The 19,524-nt window shown below is 43.0% G+C and overlaps 1 protein-coding gene across 3 annotated transcripts in view; it reads left to right on the forward strand.

The window, feature by feature from the left end:
- SLC35G1 (solute carrier family 35 member G1) overlaps positions 1-19,142 on the forward strand; it is a 31,995-nt gene extending 12,853 nt beyond the window's left edge. Inside the window, exons 2-3 of one of the 3 annotated variants that reach the window (XM_083363511.1) lie at positions 8,299-8,479; positions 18,920-19,142. In XM_083363511.1, the coding sequence (XP_083219637.1) occupies positions 8,299-8,479; positions 18,920-18,926 (188 nt within the window). In that variant the 3' untranslated portion in view covers positions 18,927-19,142. Of the gene's footprint in view, positions 1-8,298; positions 8,480-11,138; positions 14,268-16,068; positions 16,223-18,919 lie in introns of those variants that run through there. The other 2 variants (XM_083363510.1, XM_083363509.1) reach the window with 2 other exon arrangements.
- Positions 19,143-19,524: the final 382 nt, after the last annotated feature.

Here is a 19,524-nt window from a genome sequence, read left to right on the forward strand (position 1 = left end):
CCTGTTACTCATTCCAGCTTCTGCCAACCTAGCAGTTCAAAAGCACGTAAAAATGCAAGTAGAAAAATAGGGACCACTACGGTGGGAAGGTAACAGCGTTCCGTGCGCCTTTGGCGTATAGTCATGCCAGCCACATGACCACGGAGATGTCCTCGGACAAGCGCTGGCTCTTCGGCTTTGAAACGGAGATGAGCTTCGGCCCCTAGAGTCGGAAACGACTAGCACGCATGTGCGGGGGAACCTTTACCTTTACCTTTATTATTGAAAAAGGGCCTTTCTTTGAAAGCTGGAAAAAGGAGAGGAATTAGTTGAATGTGCCTATTTTTATATTCCAATGATATCATTTGTCAGTTTGTGTGTCTCTGATGAGTAAAACAAAATAAAACACAACATATGAAGATCTCTCCTAGATCAGACAAAGAGATTATCAATGCCGGGCAGCATTTTATTGTCAAGTTGCCTCTCACAAAACCTGTAAAAAAATTGCTTTTTTAAAACCACTACAATTTTTGTCAAATGGATATAAATGGCAAAAGTACTGATCTAATATATAACATAATTTTATTACCCTTTTTACAGTAGGAAGTCTTTAAAGACTTTATCCCCAGCTTTATTTTCTTGAACATGTAAGAACTCAGGGACATTTGTAGAAAAGAGATCAAGAGTCTCGTGCCCATGTACAACATCGATGATATACAAAGGGGTGGAATTTGTGATTGCCATCTTGACTTTTTTGACCTCTCCACAGACCACCTGTAAGAAATACAATACTTATTTTTCATTTGTGGATATTGGATGCTAGATCTACTGAATCACGATACTGTAAAAATCCATGTTTAATTTCTCATATCAAGCATAGCTATTAATTTTAAGCTCATTAGTGTCACCAGTGATTTGAGATTCAGTCTTTTCAAAATGGAAAGTTCACTGCTGGTTCAAAGCTGATTTTAGCACAGATCTACATGATCTGAGGTGGGGAGGCCATGACCTTCTATATTTTGTCACCTTGCACTCACAGCTGTTCAGTATTAGAAAACAGCGATTCTCAAGTTTCAGGTTTAATTCCTCATTGCCTAGCAACTGACAGAAGCAGCTCGCCAAATCATGCTTTGTTTCAGTCACTAAATCCCGAGACATATCTTTGCCTTGTTTAATCACCTTAGATGAACTAATCCAGAACAGGGGAGGGGAAAAAATAATCGCAAAGCATTATTTGCTTTCCTAAGAGTACTATATGCAGTTTCTGGAAGCAGCCAGGTCCTAAGAAAATTCTCGGATTATCTTTTCTGTCTTCAGCAAGTTCTTTAGAAAGAAGAAAAAGATGCATACATTGTCCCAGAACTTCTTGTTTCTTTTTACTGTTGGATGTTGAGCATGTATTAATTAATTGGTCCTGACCATCCTGAGTCCTTGAGAATCTTGCAAGATTCTGTTAATGTAATAAGCAGAATAAAGTAGAATTAGTTTGCAATAAAGTAGAATTAGTTCATTTAGTTGTGCCTCCTGACTGGTTTATTTGGGAGATCTGACATCAACCTTGCAAAACTCAAGGTACAGACTTTTACTAGCTTGATCATTTAAAGTGAGTCCTTCCTAAGTTTCTTTTTCTGACCCTTAAGTCACTCAGGGCTCCTACCTCTCTTCTCTGATGGCTTCCTTAGACAGCATCTCTTCCCACCCTCTCCCAAGGTCATCCACACATTCCATTACAGTTAGCCAGAAAAGATGCTAACGCCTGAATTTTTGTTGCCACTAAAAATAAGTAAGCGCTCTTGCTACATACAGTAGTTCTGAACCTATGCCTCATGAAGTTAGCTCATAACATCGATTCTTTTTAATTATCCATTAGCAGCCTTGAAGTAAAGCTCTTAGTATTTCTTAGTCATTCTAAATTACTCTGGTTGTATTTTTTCTTCTGTTTTTCCTTTCTAAATATATTAATTGAAGGCCAAGAGAATGTTGTAGTGATTAACATATTGAGCTAGGAAAAAGGAGGCTGAAGCCCAAGTCTGCCCTTGGTGGAGACTCGGTGGCTAACTTTAAGCCAGGGGTCCTCAAACTTGGCCCTTTTATGACTTGTGGACTTCAACTCCCAGACTTCCTCAGCCAGCATGTCTGACTCCCAGAAGAAGGAAGCTAAAGCCTGATGATGACGGATGGGATTCCGTCGAAACGTTGCGCCTACACCTTTAGTTCTACGCGGGGAAAAACCCAAAAAACCAAGGATCCATATATATATATATATATATATATATATATATATATATATATATATATATATATATATATATATATATATATATATATAAACCAAGGATCCATATATATATATATATATATATATATATATATATATATATATATATATATATATATATATATATATATATATATATATATATATATATATATATATATATATATATAAATCCCATTTATATCCCGTCCTTCTCCGAAGATTCAGGGCGGCTTACAATCTAAGAAGCACAAATCAATGTGCTTAGCAATAGCCTTCATTCTATGTATATGCCTGCTTATTAGGGCTTTCAGGGGGGGCCCAAGTGGCATTTTTACAAAGTCAGCTTATTGCCCCCAACAGTCTGGGTCCTCATTTTACCTACCTCGGAAGGATGGAAGGCTGAGTCAACCTGTTCTGAACCAGCCCTCTTCTCGCACCCCTAATCAAAAGAAGAGACTGGAAAGCGTCCAAGACCAAAAGGCTTCTGCCAAGTTTTAATTACACTGTTACAAAAATACAAGAGCTTGACTTCTCAAACGGAAAAGAGTTGCTTTCAGCAACCAGCCCCTCCCCAAACACTCCTTTTATAGAGAGCTCAGGGCGTGGTCTCCCTGTGCCTCCTCCCGAGGAGTCCCATAGCCTTTCTTTGTTTGTCCCTGCTCGTCTGCCTCCTGCGTCGGGCGTCCTTGAACAGGGCCAGCTGTGGGTCATCATCCTCCGCACTCTCGGGCTCACACAGCTGAGCAGAGGTTCCCGGCTGAGGACTCTGCAAAGTCTCCAAATCATCATCAGCCGGTTCGTTTCCCTCCTCCCCCACATCTGAGTCCTCCGATACATCGGACCCGGCTGTCGGACCCACAGGCTGGCCCTGAGTCACAACACTATCCCGCACCGCAGGGCCCTTCCCCCGGGTCTGCCGATCCGGATGCGGTCGGGATGGGAACTGTTCGTGAAAAGCAGTCACCAACGCAGGGGCATGAACGGCGGTCGCGTCTTCCCATGTGAAGTCCTCCGGCCCGTACCCTTTCCACTCGATCAGGTACTGGAAGCGACCTTTCAGCCAGCGGGAATCCCTGATGCTGGCGACCTCGTACTCGGGGGTGCTGTCGCCATCACGAGGTCCTGATGGGGGAGGTTCCGCTTGGCGAAGTGGACAAGCCGGTTGTTCGGGGACCAACAAGGACCGATGGAAGACGGGATGCACGCGCAGGGAACGTGGCAGAGTTAAACGATAGGCGACCGGGTTGATGACGGCCTCGACTGGGTACGGTCCAAGGTAACGGTGGTCCAGCTTCCTCGCCGGCCGAGTGGATGGTAGGTTCCTGGTGGACAGCCAGACCCGATCCCCCACCGATAGTGGAGGCGTATCCCTTCTCGACCGATCGGCGAACCTCTTGTAGTCGGCCTTGGCCTTCTCCAGCTGCCGTCGCACCAACTGATGGATCGCCTGTAACTCCGCCATGAATTCGTTCGCTGCCGGCTCCGGTGAGTCCACGGGAGAAAGGGGGAAAAACCGGGGGTGATAACCCACATTGGCCAAGAACGGTGTCATCTGCGTGGAGGTGTGCTGCGAGTTGTTAAAGGCAAACTCGGCTATGGCCAAATAGTCCACCCAATTGTCCTGCTGCAGGTTAACGTAGCAGCGCAGATACTGCTCCAAAATGCCGATGACCTTCTCGGTACCCCCGTCGGTCTGAGGATGATGCGCGGACGAGAGACAAACCTTAATGTCCAACGCCCGCATCAACTCCTGCCAGAAGCGGGCTGTAAACTGGGCCCCCCTATCGGAGACGACTCTATCGGGAAGGCCGTGCAGCCGGAACACCTGTTGGATGAACATGCGACTAGTGGCGCGAGCTGACGGTAAGCCGCGACAGGGGATGAAGTGCGCCATCTTGGTCAACATGTCCACCACCACAAACACTGTCGTGAAGCCGGAGGATGGGGGTAGATCCGTCAGAAAGTCCATGGACACAGCCCCCCAGGGTCTCTTGGGCGTTGGCAAAGGCTGCAGTAAACCAGGCGGGGCCCCTGTCGCTGACTTGGCCTGCCTGCATGGGACGCAGGAGGTGACATAAGACTGGACATCGTGTCGGACTCGGGGCCACCAGAATGTACGGGAGACCAGGTTCAGAGTCTTGAACAGGCCAAAATGCCCCGCAGCCGGGTTATCATGACATTGGCTGAGGACGAGTCCCCTGAGTGGCCCTCCTGGAACATAGAGCCGGTCACGATAATACAGGAGTCCATCCGTGACCGACCAAGGCGAATCTGGCCCCACCTCTTCCTTCCGCTGAGCCACCCACGCCTCCTGCTGCTGCGCCTCCCGGATCCGAGCCCGTATATCCACCGGCTCCCGCACCGCAGCAAAAGACTCGACGGGGATCACGGTCCTGGGCGGAAGCTTGTCTTCCACTCGGGTGTACTCGGGCTTCCTGGACAGAGCATCCGCTCTCTGGTTGTGCCCGCTTGGTATGTACCGCACCCGGAAGTCAAACCTCGCAAAGAAGAGGGACCACCGGATCTGGCGTTGGTTCAAATTCCGAGCGGTCTGCAGGCTTTCCAGATTCTTGTGGTCCGTCCGGACCTCGATTTGATGCCGCGCCCCCTCCAGATGATGCCTCCAAGCCTCGAACGCCGCCTTGATGGCCAGCAGCTCCCAGATGGTATAGTTGCGCTCCGAGGGATTCAATTTCCGTGAGTGATACGCGCAAGGGAAAAGGGTACCGTTGGGCGTCGCTGCCTGGAGTAACACGGCCCCAATGGCAATGTCGGAGGCGTCCGCCTCCACGACAAACGGCCGTTGCGGGTCAGGATGCTTCAAGATGGGCTCCTTCATGAAGGCGTCCTTCAAAGCTTGGAACGCCTGTTGTTCGGGGGCGTTCCACTGGAACCGAGTCTTCTTCTGCAGGAGCCGGGTGAGGGGGGCTGTCAAGGCAGCAAAGCCAGGGATGAATGTCCGATAGTAGTTGGCAAATCCAAGAAGTCGCTGAATATCCTTCACGCGACGCGGGGGTTGCCAACTCTGCAACGACTCAACTTTACTCGGTTCCATGGCGATGCCCTCAGGAGAAATGCGGTGACCCAAGAAATCAATGGTCACCTGGTTGAACTGGCACTTCTCCAACTTGGCAAACAGCCGATGTTTCCGGAGGCGCTGCAGGACCTGACGGAGATGCTGATGATGCGCTTCACGCGACGGGGAGTAAATCAGGATGTCGTCCAAGTAAATCACAACAAACTGGTCCAACAGATCCCGAAAGATGTCATTCATAAAATGCTGAAACACAGCGGGGGCGTTGGTCAGGCCAAACGGCATCACCGTGTACTCGAAATGTCCATAGCGAGTACCAAACGCCGTCTTCCACTCATCACCCGGCCGAACCCTGACGAGGTTGTAAGCTCCACGCAGGTCCAGTTTCGTGAAGATCTTAGCCTCCCGGAGTCGGTCCAAGAGCTCGGGGATGAGGGGCAGCGGATAGCGGTTACGCACCGTGATAGCGTTGAGTTTCCGGTAGTCACAGCAAAGCCGTAACTCGCCCGACTTCTTTTTGACGAAGAGCACGGGCGCAGACACTGGCGAGGACGAGGGCCAGATGAAACCACGAGCCAAGTTCTTTGTCAGGAAGTCCCGCAATGCAGCCAACTCGGGCTCCGACATGGAGTACAAACGCCCCACTGGGAGAGGCGCATCAGGGACTAGGTCAATGGAGCAGTCGTAGGGCCTGTGCGGGGGTAATTGGTCCGCCTCTGACTCGCTGAACACGTCAGCAAAGTCGGACAGTTCGGGAGGCAAGGAAACCCCTGGGGAACCCTCCACCTGGCCGGCACAGATATGGCGGGTGTGGTCCACGCACTGCAAACTTGGGAAGGTGACCAAGTTCTGAGACCAATAGATCTGTGGATCATGCGCCCGGAGCCACGCCAGTCCCAAGACCACGGGGAAGTGCAGATCCGAAGTGACGTAGAACTGAATGGCCTCCACATGGGTACTGATGGCCATACACACGGGTTGCGTGGCGGCCGTGATAGGCCCGGACAGGAGCACTCGACCATCGATGGTCTCCACAAGCATGGGCGGATCCACTGGACACTGGGGAACAGCCCATTTGGCCACAAAGGCCGAATCCATAAAGTTAGTGGTAGCCCCAGAGTCAATCAAGGCATGGACTGGAATCCCCTCTGGCTTGCCAAGAAGGATCAGACGTGCCTCCAAAATCAAATGCCGTGGAGGTTCACAGGCACCATCGGAACGGCGTCGCTCGGTGTGGATGTTGTGGGTCGCCCGATCTTTCACACCGTCTAGATCGGGCTCGGGCCGTTTCCCGATAACAAAGCAGGGGACTTTCTCGGGGCAGGCTTGGTCACTGACGCCCGCTGACGCTTCTTCGGGCAAGAAGCAGCCAAATGTCCAGGGTCCCCACAGTAAAAACACAACCCCTCCGATCGTCGTCTGTCCATTTCCGTCACCGATAGACGGGACCTGGCGGCACCCAGCTCCATTGGCTCCTCCCTCTGGACCGGGGGCTCACGCACAACAGGGGCGGCAGGGGTCTGTGGGGTGGCACGGCGACTCTTACGCTGCTGCAGCCGGGCATCGATCCGCAGACAAAGATGGATCAGCCCATTCAGGTCTGAGGGAATGTCCACGCGGGCCAGCTCATCCAACATCTCCTCTGACAAGCCATCCTGAAAGGCATCCACGAGCGCAGCCTCATTCCAGGCGGAATCCTGGCTAAGCAGCCGGAAATCGCTGATATAGGCCTGTAGAGGGCGCTGACCCTGCCTCAAAGCTTTCAGGCGTCGGGTGGCCGTCTGCGCCTTAATCGGGTCCTCGTACATGAGGCGCATATGGTCACAAAACCCCCCAAAGTTATCCAACAAAGGGCTAGGCTGTGCCAACAGAGGCGTGCCCCAACGAGCTGCATCTCCCGACAGAAGGCTCAACACGAATCCCACCTTATCTCGGTCAGTGGGGAAATCAGCTGCTCTCACGCTGATATAAAGCTGGCATTGTCCCAGGAAGGCAGGAAACAGTTCTGGATTACCAGCAAATTTATCCGGCATAGCTATCTGACATTTCCTCCTGGGTGGGGGGGCAGCATGTACCTGAGCCTGCAGTTGTGCCACCTGAGTGGCCAGCAAGGTGAGTTGCTGGTTAAGCTGGGCATTCTCGGCAAGAAGCTGCTCCATCGTAGTATTAAGGGGTGGGTGGCTGAAAGCAAACTGTTCTGAACCAGCCCTCTTCTCGCACCCCTAATCAAAAGAAGAGACTGGAAAGCGTCCAAGACCAAAAGGCTTCTGCCAAGTTTTAATTACACTGTTACAAAAATACAAGAGCTTGACTTCTCAAACGGAAAAGAGTTGCTTTCAGCAACCAGCCCCTCCCCAAACACTCCTTTTATAGAGAGCTCAGGGCGTGGTCTCCCTGTGCCTCCTCCCGAGGAGTCCCATAGCCTTTCTTTGTTTGTCCCTGCTCGTCTGCCTCCTGCGTCGGGCGTCCTTGAACAGGGCCAGCTGTGGGTCATCATCCTCCGCATTCTCAGGCTCACACAGCTGAGCAGAGGTTCCCGGCTGAGGACTCTGCAAAGTCTCCAAATCATCATCAGCCGGTTCGTTTCCCTCCTCCCCCACATCTGAGTCCTCCGATACATCGGACCCGGCTGTCGGACCCACAGGCTGGCCCTGAGTCACAACACAACCTTGAGCCTGGTGGGACTCGAACCTGCACTAATTGCAGGCAGCTGGTGTTACTTAAGGAGGCCTACTGCTAATATTATCAGTCTGAACAAATTTTCTCCAAATGTGTAACCCAGAATTAACTATTCTTCATAATAGTGTATAAATCCACTATATATTCACTTTATTTCAATTTAAAAAGTATACATATATGTATATGTATTAACATTTGAATGTCTGTAGGGATAGGGACTCCAGGCAATATAGAACTGCAATGTATTCTCCCTGAGTGTTTCTGCTTCAGATGTCGCCATGCATATAAAAAAAATATTTTTTTAATTATCCATTACTAACTGAAAACTACAATTATCCCATTGTAGGAATAAAGAAGAAAAATGGATGTCCGGGGCTTGGCTTGTTCTATACATTATTATCTGCCTTCCTGTTCTCTGTGGCTTCTTTATTTCTAAAGAAAATTGAAGATGTTCATTCAGTGGAAATCAGTGCTATTAGATGTGTTTTTCAAATAACATTTGTTCTTCCTGGATTAATATACTTCAAGTGAGTATTTTCTTCCTTTTGCATGTGAAAAAACAAACAAAAAAACTTCATAGAAGATTAAAATGCACAAAAGATGTATGGGATGGATATATGTCTATGGAGATTTTCAATCATCCAGATCATGGTTGTCCTAAAGGCAACTGGACTTTCTTGGTTGTTTCCTTGGAAACATTTTACTTCTCATTCAAGAAGCTTCTTAGTCAGAACTGAGGAAGCTTATTGGATGAGAAGTGAAATATTTTCAAGAAAAAAATAACAAAAGTTTACTTGCCTTTTGAAAAGCACCTTTGGGATATGTAGAATGGGTAAATATAACTGTATAATATGTTGAGTTTTAATCAGAACACTGTATGATGGTATACCTTTTGCAGCTAACATGACTTAATTCCACAATATTTTAAATTGATTCCAGGATGCATGACATGCATTTTACAAATCTGAAGCACAGCTAATGTGATGATCGCAGAGTTAAATCCAATTAAGGTGCTGTCAGATCTGCGTAAAACAGGATTGGGGGAAAGAAGATTAATACACTAACTTAAGCAGGCTGAATGAGAATCCTGGCTTCTCCCAGGGTTGGCGTGTTTATCCTTTTTTATATATTTATACTTTATTAGATTATATTTTTATCTCGATGGGATTTCCCAGCCAGAGAAAAGGGCTGCAGAGAAGGGACTTGAAGACAGAGTAATGAATTGTGAATAAAACAGGAGACTTCAGTTTTCTTCTTCTGGTTTCAGTATACTTCTGTAGCAAAGGTATAAAAAAGTGCCTCATTACATTGCTTAATATATAATGCATTCACCTGAATCCATATCTTAGACAAGGACCTCACCAATGTTTGAGGTTGCCATTGAGTTGCAGCTGTGAGACACTGCTTCAGGAAGTGAGGGCCCTATAGGTGTGCACATCATGACAAACCCAAGAGAATTGACAGTTGTACAGATGTATGAAGGTGACAGCATCTGGCTCCTCTCCTCCAAGATGAGAGACTGCAAGAAAATAAGGGAGCCCATTTCATGGTTATTTTAATTACAGGTAGTCCTTGACTTATGACCATAACTGAGCCCAAAATTTCTGTTGCTGAGTGAGACATGTGTTAAGTGTTAAGTCCCATTTTATGACCTCTCTTGTCACAGTTGTTAAGTGGGTCAGTGTAGTTGTTAAGTTAGTAACACAGTTATTAAGTGAATCTGATTTTCCCATTGACTTTTCTTGTCAGAAGGTTGCAAAAGGTGGTCACATGACCCTAGAACACTGCAACTGTCATGAACACAAACCAGTTGCCATTCAAATTTTGATCACATGACCCTGGGGATGCTACAACGGTCATAAGTGTGAAAAATGGCCATAGGTCACTTTTTGCAGTTGTAACTTTGAACAGTCACTAAATGAACTGTTGTTAATTGAGGATTACCTCAATTGATCTTAGTTGTTGTTTTTCCCTGCCTGTTATTTACATTACTATTTATAATGTTGTTATAGTATTTTTATTCTGTTTTTAAGTATTGTTAGCTGCCCAATATTGTGTACTTGAGATGGGTAGCCATATACATGCATATAATGCCAGGTTCGTAGACCAGACTGGAAAATTAAAAAAAAAATCTCCAGAGAATTTGATGGCAAACCACTTTTGAAATATTGGTCAGAAAATTGCATAGATGTCCCCATGAGTCAAATTCAACTTGAATGGGACTTGTATAGCTTTCATAAGATGGCATTCATAGTTTCAACTTCCTAATTACAAGCTCAGTAGCAGATGAAGACAGAGGAGAGTAATAAAATGTTGATTAGTCTGTATGGGAAAAGAAATCTAGTCAAGAAAAGGATATGTGAAGTACTGAATATGTTTTGGGGCCACCCTTTGATGATGGATTGATGCCAGTGAGGGACCTGTTCTTAGTGGTTGATTGTTTAGTTCAGGGGTAGGCAACCTTGGCTCTTTTATGACTCGTGGACTCCAACTCCCTGAATTTCTGAGCCAGCTGGCTCAGGAATTCTGGGAATTGAAGTCCACGAGTCGTAAAAGAGCCAAGGTTGCCTACCCCCTGGTTTAGTTCTATGAGTTGACAACTCTGATTTCGATGAGTGAGAATCTCCATAGGCATTCTATTAATTGAATTTACGCAAGCTTAAATAAATACCCTCTAGCATGCTTATTTGAGATAGGGAATACTTATTTTGTTTATTTATCAAATGTATTTGCCACCTGTCTCACAGTTAACTTTTTTTAAAAAAAACTTGGAAACAATTTTACCTGAAAGAAAGTTTTATGAGATTCAGAACCTTAAAGAAAGTGCATTTGGTACAGTGGTTAAGAATATAGGTTATAAAAGGTACTAAGATTAGGAGAATTTACATGAAACAATTCTAAGAGTATTGTTCTTGAATTTGAATTTTTACCATGGTTTGTTCTAAAATTCATAGTGTGATGTTAGGGCAGGCGTCTTCAAACTTGGCCCTTTTATGACTTGTGGACTTCAACTCCCAGAATTCCTCAGCCAGATACGCTGGCTGAGGAATTCTGAGAATTGAAGCCCACAAGTCATAAAAGGGCCACGTTTGAAGACCCCTGTGTTAGGGATACCGGGGTATGATTATTGAGTCTCAAGCATAGGGTAGCTATCATGTCTCTCTGTACATGTTTCTTTCATTTCAGAACAGGATTCCTAGGACCAAGGGACAAGCGAATGGTTCTTTTCCTCCGAGGATTGCTTGGCTCTGGTGCAATGATCCTTGTTTATTATGCTTTCCAAGTGATGCCTCTTGCTGACGCTACCGTCATTACATTCAGTAGCCCAGTTTTTACATCCTTCTTTGCCTGGATCTTCCTGAGAGAGAAATACAGTCTTTGGGATCTTCTTTTCACCCTGATTACAATCACGGGAGTAGTGCTTATAGCGAGGCCACCGTTTCTATTTGGATCCAGTGTTCTCGACATGGAAGAAAGTTACACAGATCACCTTAAAGGAACTATAGCAGCCATTGCAAGTGCAGTAGCCGCTGCCTTAACTTTTGTGATCCTAAGAAAAGTGGGAAAATCTGTCCATTACTTTTTGTCCATTTGGTATTATGCAATAATTGGGCTGATTGTGTGTATAATAGCACTTTTTATAATGGACGCGTGGACTTTGCCCAATTGTGGTATAGACAGATTTCTCCTGATATCAATTGGATTGTTAGGACTTGGCGGTCAGATATTTCTTACTAAAGCATTACAGATTGAAAAAGCTGGTCCTGTTGCTATAATGAAAACCATGGATGTGGTGTTCGCTTTCATTTTTCAAGTCCTTTTTCTTAATCATATACCAAGATGGTGGACAGTGGGAGGTGCTCTGTGTGTGGTAGCCAGCAGTTCTGGAACAGTTATCCGCAAGTGGTTTCAAAATTCCAAAAGAGGCACAGAACAGAAAATTTAAACCACTAGGTGCTCTGTCATTGTTAAACAGAACAAAGTATTATGATACTTCTTTTAAATAATTCATCAATTGGCCAGTTCTCTTGACTATGTGTTCATTATCTAAGTTAAAAATTCTCACCATAACCAGCTTGTTTTATATCAGGGATGAATCTAAACAAGAAGAAAGATTGTTTTGTGTGCCAAATTTGCCTTATTTAGCAGCCTTTTGTGCCTTGCAAATACAGCAATTTCATGACAGGTTATGAGTATTCTATTCTTTAGGTTAAAAAAAAGTTGCAAAACCAAAATGCCACAAGTCTTGCCTAAGGGTTTAGAAAATAGGTTTTGCAACCTTAACTGTAATTTCTTATGTAAAGCATCCCTGTTATATGTTTTCGTACAGCTGATTCCTTAGCGCCAATTTATGCATGATAAAAACTACGACAAAGGAAGCACTATGAATTTGCATATCCTCCTTCTCCACCTCTTAATAACTTGAAAAGCGTAACCAAACTCTTAACTTCTAAATCATTCCTAAAGTGGGATTTGTAAAGTATAGAATTACATGTTATTTCACAAATTAAACTGAAATAGATGCAATTTTGGTTTCACAGAGGAATTGGGAAAAAGTCAGTCATTTATGCTGTATTTTCCCATTTTCATTCAACTTGATATGTTGGTTGCAACATCTTAAAATTGTTTTTAGTCCATTGACTTCTACAGGATAAATATAATTGGGTATAATATGCCAATTGCAGTAGATAATGATCTGTAAGTGCTTTGGATATAAACATGAGGTGCTTCCACCGTGCCCACTTTGAATTTTAATTTAGGTAACTTTACATTTATATAAACTAATTTGACTGCATATGATATTGTATGACTGAATCATGCAGGTCACAAGGTTAAAATTACACTACATTGCAGCCTTATAAACTTTTAAAATATAAAGTAGAATTACACACATTGTACAAAACTTCCTTTTACAATACTCAGAGCATCAGTTTTATTATTTTAGTGTAGTACATTAACTAAATTCAGATTGATCTTTTTTCAGCTGCAAGTGGGAAAATTTAAGTCTTGTTTCTTTTTGTCCATTAAGTCTTTATAGAACAGATTTTTTTATTTAAAAAGTTATGAATACTTTTGATATAATTATGTCTTTTATTTTGTTTAAACATTTTATTGTATTTGTAGAGATGTAAACTATATGTCTTAAATATATTATTTCTGAGTAGAAGGGAGTGAAAGCCATATTGTGTTAAGGTTGTGTGCAATGTTCTGCGCATGGAACAGTTGTTTTTGATGGCCCATACCTGAGCTAACCCATTTTGGGGCTCTGTACATGGGGGGGGGAAGGCAATTTTGATCCTGGAAAAAGGAATTGTGGGTGAGGATGAGGAGGGCTGAGGAGGAGGCCAAGGATGGAGGCAACTAAACAACAGGAAATGGGAAGCACAGACTGGACCACGGAGACACTGTATTGGACATGGGGCAGCCGAGAAGAAAGAGAAGACCGTTGATAGGGCAGGTGGGCTAATCGGATATGTTGTGCTAGAATCTGAGAGGAGAGAGAGAGGAAAGGATAGCCGCTTCCTTATTTACCTTTAATTTCATCTAAGCCATGAAACAGTCAAAGTGGTCCAGGGTTTGGGTCTACTCAACCACATATGGTCCAGAATAGTTCAGTAGAAATTCCAGAATGTGGAAGTTTGTTCTGAGTTTGAAAGCATTTTCTTCTTTTCATGCATACCTTCCTACTACTACTCAACTACTAAAGTTCAAGTCAAGGAATAAATTGAATGAAATCCCCCAACATCTGTCTGCCAACAGAAGGGACATCCTTGATAGAACATTATCTCTGTCCTACTACAGCTCCCTCTCGTGTCCTCCAGAGCTGCACTACAGATACGTACTGAATGGGGAGAAAAGATAGGAGAAATCACTTGGTCAGGAAGATGCCTCCTTGCTCAGTGCATAGCGGAACCCAACAATTACTTGTGTCAAGGGCCATTTCTTTTAGGAGAAACAGATTGTAGCCTTCTGCAATACTATGCATTTTTAAAAAAATATTTAAGTAATATTCCTGTACAATTATAGCATTATTTGTTTATCAAATGTTCCATTTAAAATGGTAATTTTGTTAACATATTAAAAATATAAATAAAATATTAAAAATAGTATGAACCCAAAGTGTGTGTAGCCTGGAAAAAAACAATTTTTTTTAAAAAAATCCTCAAATTATATAACATTGCTACATGATATTTCATGCAGATATGCTGGTCAACGTTATCAGGATTGGTGTATGTGTCGATTGAAATCCAGTTATTTTAACCGATTAACTGATTTACATCTGATAATTCCAAGAGTAATTGTAATCTAGTAATAAAAGTGTCCCATTTCAGTTATTACTCTGAAGATGTGAGTTGGTACAAGGCTCCCTTTCAAAAGAGAAGAAAACGTTGATAAAAGTGTTATTCAGACTGAGTATTTTGTATACCTACAACCAGTAAACCAAGACCTGGGCAAAGATTACCTAGGGCAGGGGTAGGCAACCTCGGCTCTTTTATGACTCATGGACTTCAACTCCCAGAATTCCTGAGTCAGCATAGCTCAGGAATTCTGAGAGTTGAAGTCCATGAGTCATAAAAGAGCCGAGGTTGCCTACCCCTGACCTAGGGCATATCCACAGAGCCAGGACCAAGAAGTTATACTGAGCTTTTGCAAAAGACATGTTCTTACCGTGGGGCTCTCTTTCATGACCAGCCCTCTTTGAGGAGGACTGAAGATGGATCCTGATGGGTGTTTTCCATGCAACTATGTTCCATGGAGGACTTTTCAGAAGATTGGCAGCCTGCTGGGCCCCAGCTGGCCTACTGCAGGAGCAGCTGGCCAGAGCATCCTGTGCTTCCATGGATAATGTTGCTTTGGCTGCCGGAAGGATAGGATACATTATCGGCACTGCCTGTCTCTCTTACAGGTAATCTGTCAACGTTGCTAACATCGAATGTTCTTGCTTGACAAGAGATGAAGAAGCAGCTATTTCATATGTTAAAGTTGTGTATTGCTTTAAGAGATAGGGTTAAGGCTGGGAGGAGGGAGAAGGAGGATTGTACCTCAAGGCCATGAAATTAAAGAAGATAAGAACTTGGCGGGTTTTCTAACGGAAGGGAAACTGATTCTTTAATTGGAGAATATGATTAATGACAAAATTAGAAAGGTGGAGAATTCTGTTTTAATATATTGTGCAAGGGGGCGGAGATTTCAGATTCCAGCTTCCTTCGAGCAAGCATTTGCTGGTGTATTAGGCTAAATAAAGGACTTTTAAGGTAAACAATGCCTCAGAGTCACTTGAAAAGCCCATACGTCGGAAACGTGACATAATCCTCATTTAGTGACTGCAATTAGTTTGGGCAAAATGGTTGTTAAGCAAACCACACGATGCAGAGAACTGAAGAAGCTTATTGAATGAGAACCAAAATGTTTTCAAAGGGCAGGAAAAAAAGCAAGGTCCAGATACCTTTGGGAAAAAGCAACTTTGGGACAACTATGATCTGGATGATTGAGAATCTCCATAAACAATTCTTTTCTCGGGCTAAAGTTCTCCCCTACAGTATCCTGTGCCACACTTGGGGTTTTCCCCTCCTCCCCCCATTGCTGGGCAGAGAAATTGTTCAAACAAGCAATATCTGAGCTGCTTTTCTCCACAGTGCCTCTCCCCTAAAACTTGGAAGTTAATAAGCTCAGCCCTTTGACCTTGATTAGTTGAGTAGAGCCTTTTCCCCCAGCTGGTGATGCTGCCTTGATCTGACCAAACTTTAATTGGTTTCACACGAAGCCTTTTGTTGTGACAAATGCCTGCATTGGCTATATTTGTACAGGCTTACTTGTTTGTACAGTACTTGTTGCTTTGTTCATTTGCTTGTTTACTTATTAGAATGCTGACTACATGGAAGAGTGAGTGCACATTTATCAGGAAGTCCATATTTCCATCAGGGCACAAAACGGCACTCCTGCTAAATATATTACAGGCTTTCAGTAAAGAAATTGAAGTGGGCTAAAGTGGGCATTAAAAAAGAAGAGTCTGTGTTGGACTTAATTTAGGAATAACCAGACAAAGTGTGAAACATTTAAATACCTTACATCCACCCTCCCATTCTTGTCCTTTCTTTACCATTTTTGCTATCAGGATCACCTAGGAAAGAAAGCGGGAAGCTTTCTGGCACTTTTTGTTCTGCCATGATTATGCTGCAGTTGCAGAAGAGCTGGATTGCTCTGCCCACCATTTTCTCTCAATATTTGATGCAGCCATCTCATCCATATGCTCTCAAAGATAGGGAGACAATTCATAAAACCTACACAGGGATTTTATATTTCAGTTCTTATTCTACGTAGGCTGATTGTACAGGTAAGCCTTAACAATCATTCAGTGGCACTGGAAAAAGTGGTTTATGACTGTTTTAGATGGAAAGCTTTTTTTTCATGCCACAGAATATGATCATTACTCAAAAGTGATTGAGTGTTTGGGAAAACTAAGTCACCTGAATGTTTTAATTGCCAAATTGATCCAGAATACGTTTTGCATAGCATATATTTCCATTTTTATGAACTGGCATTTTTGTTGGTGTTCATTTATTGTTGTTTTAAATATTATCTCTTTCATATAGTTAGCATCAGAGTCTCTGGGGAGGGAGTAACCCATTGGGGGGATTCAAATAGGTGAGCAACCGGTTTTCTGTGTGGATGCCACTTCCAGAAGTCCATTCTGGGCCTGGGCAACAAAAAATTAGCTACCAGTTCTGCCGAAGTGGTGCAAACCAGCTGAATCCCACCACTGGAGTAACCACATTCAACTCCCCTTGGTTAAACTCATCCAGTCCACAAGATTAAAATCTGGGCTCCCAATCTTGTGAAGATTGTGAGATTAGGCTGGCCAATTGTAGGCAATTCCTCCCTACGTTTCATGAGTCAACATGAGACAGTGATGGATAGAGAGTCAAAGTCCTCTGTTCAGTCCCTATTACAAATACCTGAAGAGGACTTAAATGATAGGCATATTAGTAAGTATTGCAAAATACTTAATGGCAGGTGAACACAGTCCAAAAATTATGATAAATGAAATCCCTTCTAAAGGTGACTTTGCAAAACAATGACTTCCACTGAAGTCCTTAAAGTTTATCATGTTAAAAAGCAAAAAAAATATTCTTCTGAATAGGAAAGCCAAATTTAGAGTACTGCCTTGCATCATTGCAGGGGTGGCAGCATAACTTGGCTGAGAATGTGTTCAGGTTAACCAGCATTTCAATGAAAACAATTTTCCCTTCTAACTACACTCTTCAGAAACTACAGTTTCTCTTTATCTTTTCAGTTTCATTTTTATAGGGGTTTTAACTTTATGTCCTTTTCCCTTAGAGATTATGATGGAAAGAAAGTAAAAATATTCAATATAATTGTTTCCAGTAACTTTTAACACTGAAAGTCCTTGCATGCACAATACTGTGGTGGCATTCTTGGTACAGCCTACCCAGCATTTCATGACAATGTATATATTCTATATATTAATATATATGCTATCAATGAATCACCTTTCAGTGTAATTGTACGTATAAAATAGATTAGCTTTTTCATTGTCTCTTTTAACTTTTCTCAGAAATGTGTATTTTTATAAAGAATCCCACTTTTCTGGTTTTGTTCCTTCACTAAATTTAATTTAGAGACATTTTTCCTAACCTATAACTGGCTTAATTCCCAGCTGGAGAATTCTGGGAATTGAAGTCACCACATCTTAAAGTCACCAAAGTTAAGAAACACAGAACTAGAGGACTGCTGGTAAGGTGAATTGAATGGACAGATAGTTTAAATTATTTGTAAACTTTTACTTTCCATAGGTAAATAGCCAGCTATAAATCATTTTCCAAAACTTCTTTTACTGGACTCTAGTTTACTACATCCATATGTAGTGATTGGGCCTTACAGTTTGGCTGTACTGCTGAAGCAGAATAATTACCATTATCTATGGTGGTATAAGGGACGCGGTGGCTCAGTGGGTTAGGACGCTGAGCTTGTCGATCAAAAGGTCGGCAGTTTGGCGGGTCGAATCCCGAGTGCCCTGTAACAGAGTGAGCGCCTCTTACTTGTCCCAGCTTCTGCCAACCTAGCAGTTTGAAAGCACGTAAAAATGCAAGTAGAAAAATAGGGACCACTACGGTGGGAAGGTAACAGCGTTCCGTGCACCTTTGGCATCTAGTCATGCCGGCCACATGACCATGGAGACGTCCTCGGACAAACGCTGGCTCTTCGGCTTTGAAACTGAGATGAGCACCGGCCCCTAGAGTCGGAAACGACTAGCACGCATGTGCGGGGGAAACTACCTTTACTTTTTATGGTGGCATAACCAAACAGTTATCTCAGTGAAAATGGAACATGGTGGATAATTAGTGAAGAATTTGTCACAATATTTTATAAAATGTTTCTGAGACATAACAAGACTTATTACCTGCAGATTGGAATATCTCAAAATTGTATTTGATCTACCCAATATTTGTGTGTTATTGTATTGCCAGCTGTACTGTTTTATGTGCTGAAGTCAACAGCTAGTAAATTTCCATCTCTGAAGATGTGTTACATTAGACACCTCAAATGGAAATCATTTGAGTATCTGAGATTTTGCAATATATTAGGAAATTAAACAAAACATTCCTTGCCCTAGTTTCAGAATCTTTAGTGCACATTCTTAAACTACTTTTGTAGTTCCAGTACTTTTAAAGTAGATCTATTTTTAAAATAAACATTAATTTTTGAACTTTAGAAATGGAATGAATATTTTCATATCAGGTTTATATGAAATAAAATAGGTATAAAGAAACTCAAAAGTGCTGTTTCTTTTCATTAATACCAGAATATTATCAACAACCTGTTGAGAATATTGACCTACACTCAGATCAAAGTTTATCTAAGATTTCTGCCATGGAGCAGGGACTGTAAGAAAAACAAAATTCATCCTCAGTGAACTACATGTATTTGGTACTTTTTTTCCCCAGGTTATGAAATTTGTGTGAACAGTCTCAGCTGACTGCACTGGAATTTGCTATAATATATCTGGATGCAGCTTGAGGATGAAATTGTTCATATTTATTCCAAATATGATGCTATATTTACAAGATCCGGTTATTTATGAGGACACTGCAACTTGAAAATTTCTACTTGTAGAGATTAACCCAAATCTTTAGTCCCTCAGTGAGACCTGGAAAAGAGAGATAACAGGTGAGTCCAGAAAAAAACCGTTGAGATTTGGAATAATTCGTATCCAAGTATTGGGCAACATTCAGTGGTGACAGTTAATTAGACATTTTTAATCCCACCCTAAAAGCACTCATTTTCCCCCCATCTGTGGAAAAGAAAAAAAGACTTATAATGTTGCTATGTAACAACAACCACTGTGTTTGAATATTTTTTTAAAAGGAAGGAAAATCATAATCTCATCCTTTTGCCTTATTTCATTCTCACTTTAAAATTGAACATAATGCCAAAATGGTCTTTATTATCATCAGTTAAGACTGTTTCCCACAATCTTTAGTAGCTTTGGGCATCATTTACAGTGGTGTCCTCTGAATGGGTGAGAAATTATCTTTTTTTGCAATAATGC

The sequence above is a fragment of the Vipera ursinii genome, assembly GCF_947247035.1.
Source record: "Vipera ursinii genome assembly, chromosome: 5".
NCBI classification, from domain to species: Eukaryota; Metazoa; Chordata; class Lepidosauria; order Squamata; family Viperidae; genus Vipera; species Vipera ursinii.